At 41.0% G+C, this 3,868-nt stretch overlaps 1 protein-coding gene across 1 annotated transcript in view; it reads left to right on the top strand.

Annotated features, from left to right (window-relative positions):
- Positions 1 to 3,868, top strand: part of rnf157 (ring finger protein 157) — a gene marked incomplete at its 3' end in the record, with an annotated part of 23,117 nt that overhangs the window by 18,598 nt on the left and 651 nt on the right. Inside the window, 1 exon segment of the mRNA XM_035671859.1 lies at positions 1,485 to 1,595. Within this exon segment, the coding sequence (XP_035527752.1) occupies positions 1,485 to 1,595 (111 nt within the window).

The raw sequence follows: 3,868 nt of genomic DNA, 5'->3' as shown, positions 1-3,868 counted from the left end.
GTATAATCACCTGAAAGTAAGAATTGGCCGTTTTTACCGCCATGTTTCTACTGTAGCCCACAACCTCACAAACCAAACACTGGCTGTAAGTAAGGACTTCACAGCCACCGTAGTTTCATCAACACCCTTCGCAGCTCGTTCTCATTCCCAGGTTGTCAAATACAGACGCGAGCGGTGTTCAGTTAGCTGCCATCTGCAACCAGTAGATGGCATTAAATCCTACACACTGGTCTTTTTAAGTGTGACTAGTTTTGTTTCTGTAAGGTGAAACATGGTGGGCAACCAAAGTTATATTTAAGTTACATTTAAGTGCAGAGAATCAATGTGTGCTGCAGATGTTAAAATATCTGTTTTTAGAAATACTTACGGATAAAAACCTCATTATATATGTTATTATAATATTAAGTATCAGTTTGTCATGATTCAATGCGATTTCTGGAAAAACTATTTCTTTGTGGATAAGATGGGAATGTTTACCTCACAGGTGAATTAATCACACTGATGTAAAGATCTTATAAAAAACTAATTTAGCTATAAAGCAGTCATGCTCACTGATTTGCAATTAGCCCCACAATGGGACAAGGTGTGTGTATATATATGTGTATATATATATATATATATATATATTACCCCAACCCTATATGATGATAAGTACACTTTTTATTCTAGACATGTGCTATACAAACTATTTGTAGAGTACATTGTCGTAAGTGCGACTCTAGCTGTATTTGAAAAAGAGTTCTTAGGCAGAAAAGACAGAAATCTCTCTCCTGCTATATCGATAGTAAGCTAGGGAGTTAAACGGGTTAGTTAATGTCATTTTTTACCCTGTAAACAATCTGTCCATCTTGTACATGTCGTGTACAATCATCAACCCCAGCACACTTATTTGATCATGAGTTTGAGTCTTTCAACTTTACATGCTCCTCCTGGTCATTTGCTCAATTATAATCTATATTTCTCAGAATATACCTTTTTCACAGCGGCCATTTGACATGAAATAGTAGGATAAACACCGATTAAGGCTGTTATTGTGCTTGTTGGCTCACTGGAAAGGCTGCACTAAATGGAACAGAGCCTTAATTAGTATAATTAAACACCTGTGTTTACCCAACTATTTCATGTCAAAATGTCTGCTGTGAAAAATGTTTATTTATGAAGCTACAAGCCAAACAGAAGATATCAGCACTCTTTATCTTTACAAATGAGTCACGATCACTTTCCAGAAAGTCTGCTGCAGACACCGAGGATCACAGCGAATGAGCTCCGCATATTTCTTTCGCTTAAATCTCTCGTTTAAATCGGACACGTGGTGGTAAAATTCAGATTTTTATAATTTATTATTTTATTAATGCCGTTCCAGCATGGCCAACCTCACCCCTCCACCTCTGACACCCTCCCCCTGTCCCTCCCTCACCCCGCCTGTCCCACTCCCCCCCTGCTGTGCCTGGCTGCTCTTGTTTGACCTTTGCCCTCGCTTGCAGGTGGGCGGAGCAGGTGTCCAGAGTTGGCCAATAACAATCAGGGCGTCGCCCTCTGTGACACGCCCTCTTTGGGGTTGGATAATGAGCAGGCTCCCGACAGCCGATTCGCCGGTGAGTGGCAACCTCTCGAACATGGACCGATGAGAGCTGACGACTGGGCATGAGAGTGAGGGGGAGAGGGAGGGTCGAGGAGAGGGAAGTGAGGAAGAGGAGGGGGGGTGGGTAACAGAGAAAGAGTGCATGAGTTATCAGCCAGGGGGGTTAAGGATGTCTGACACATTGCTACGCTAACATGCTAATGCAAATTAAAGAGAAACAAGATATTTTACTTTGGCAGATTTAGCAGTTAGTGACCGGAGAGGAGGTTTTGTAGCATCTTTGCCCAGCATGAAGATCTGGAGCCCTCGTCTTCTTCTCTTCATCCCTACCCTTTTGGTGTTGTGGTGCTTCATTGCTTTTCCAGTACCGGTTAGCTGTGCACTCTCTCTCCCTCTCTCTCCCTTATTTAGCTGAAGCCCTGGTGTGTGTTTCTGTGTGTGTGTGTGTGTGCATTTTACAGTGTGTCTGACGAGGGCTTTCTGCATGCTTGTATTTACTGTTCGTGTGTGTGTGTGTGTGTGAGAGAGAGAGAGAAAGAGTCTGGTCCATCCCAGAGTTGAAGTTCATGTTCAGTGTCTGCCAGCTCCGAGCCGCTTTTGCCAAACATCTGAAACTCATCCTCACACCCCTCCATCCTCCCTCCCGTCCTCTCCTAATCCTCCTCCCTGCTTCTGAACACGTTACTGCGATGAGAGCTAAAGGCGTTGTTCTTGATTTACTATATTTTTTTAAGTTTAATTAGTAAGTTTGGGTGCTTCACAACCTTTAGCTCTGCATCATTCTCGTAGCTCTCGGCCTCTTCCCCTCTTAAAACCCTGACTTACCTTCATTCCCTCGAATCACCCCGTTGGTCTTTTATGGTGGATGGTGTGACATGTTTTCTCTTTCTGTGTCGTAAAAGTGTTCTGTTATCTCTCTGTTTCTCTTTTTTCCCCCTCCGTCATCCTTCACATCTTCTGCTGTCTTTTCCTGGATTTTCCCTCTTCTCCTTCCTCTTTCTCTTCTTCTCCTCCTTTGTCTCTCTTCCTCCTCTCGCCTTCTTTCGGATGGACAGATGAGGAGTCGTGCCCAGTGCACATTGAGGACTAGGTATGGAGTTACGGCTAGACGGTAGATCAGACACCAGGGTCATATATTGTAGTTTGCTTTATTTTTATGCACCACAACAATCAATTTTTTGTGTTAATTACTCGTTTTATCTGTCTGTTATTATTTTAATACGATGCAAGATTTTAAAAGTTTTAGAAATGTCAAATCAAGTCAGTAGGAAGTCAATCACAGCTCAGAAGCTTCCTCTCTCTTATACTTTCTCACACTTTCTTGTCGGCCAGTATTAGTTGAGGTGAGGCAGCTTTCATCGCTGATGTTATTCATTATTCATGTTCTCTGTGGTCGAGATCTGACACTATCAATAATTAATTTTACCCCCTGAAAGCTGCATTTATTCTCATTTACTGCAAGTCAGCATCCTATTTATTTTATTCAATGAACAAGACAACAAAGTGTTGTGCCTTTTAAGAAAAGTAGAGTATTGTGTCCTTTACAGCCTGTAGGGTTATAATCAAGCTTGTTTTTATTCAGATATAAACATATTAATCATTATTATCAGTGTCCATTATCAGCCTGCAAATCCAAACTATCGTCAAAAATTTATTAATTAATTCATTAGTTTTGCTTTAAGAGCAGTTTTTTGTTTCTCATTCTGTTTTTTATTTTTTAATACTGGAAGTTAGTTTGACAGAGAATTGTCAGCCTTTACTTAATAAGTCATTTTAACATAAATATAAAAGCATCAACTGCCTGACAAAGGTCTTATTTCTCCCTCCAGTCTTTAAAGTTTCGCCTCCTTCCACCTTTCCCACACAAACAACAAAAAGAGCAGCACTTGAGCCGACCACAGTGGCACAAGTGGATCAAGGAAGTGTCCCACGAAGGCACAATGCCAGGATCAGACCACAAGTTATTTATGTGTTTAGAGGTGGTCACTATGTCATATCAGGTGATCTCAGTGCCTTAAATTCCTGCTGTGACTTAGTGAGTAAGAGACACATCAGACAACATGTTAAAAACTGTACCAGTCATTGTGATCGTTCAGAACCTGCACATGGGGATTAGTCAAGTTTCTTTTAAATTTAGCACAAATCTGAACAGAATTTCCAGAAAATATGCAGAAGAAAATGTGAAGTGATGTGCATTTCCATCCTTAATGTAATGGATAAGATAAGCAGCTGGTTCTGAGAGGAGAGATCGCACCGAGCTTACGTAATTAAAAAAAAAAAAAAAAA

This window comes from Morone saxatilis, unplaced genomic scaffold (genome assembly GCF_004916995.1).
Source record: "Morone saxatilis isolate NCDOM2014 unplaced genomic scaffold, NCSU_SB_2.0 Contig1, whole genome shotgun sequence".
Taxonomy (NCBI): Eukaryota; Metazoa; Chordata; class Actinopteri; family Moronidae; genus Morone; species Morone saxatilis.
The sequence above is the reverse complement of the archived record's forward strand: the minus strand, read 5'-3'. Positions and strand labels throughout refer to the sequence as shown.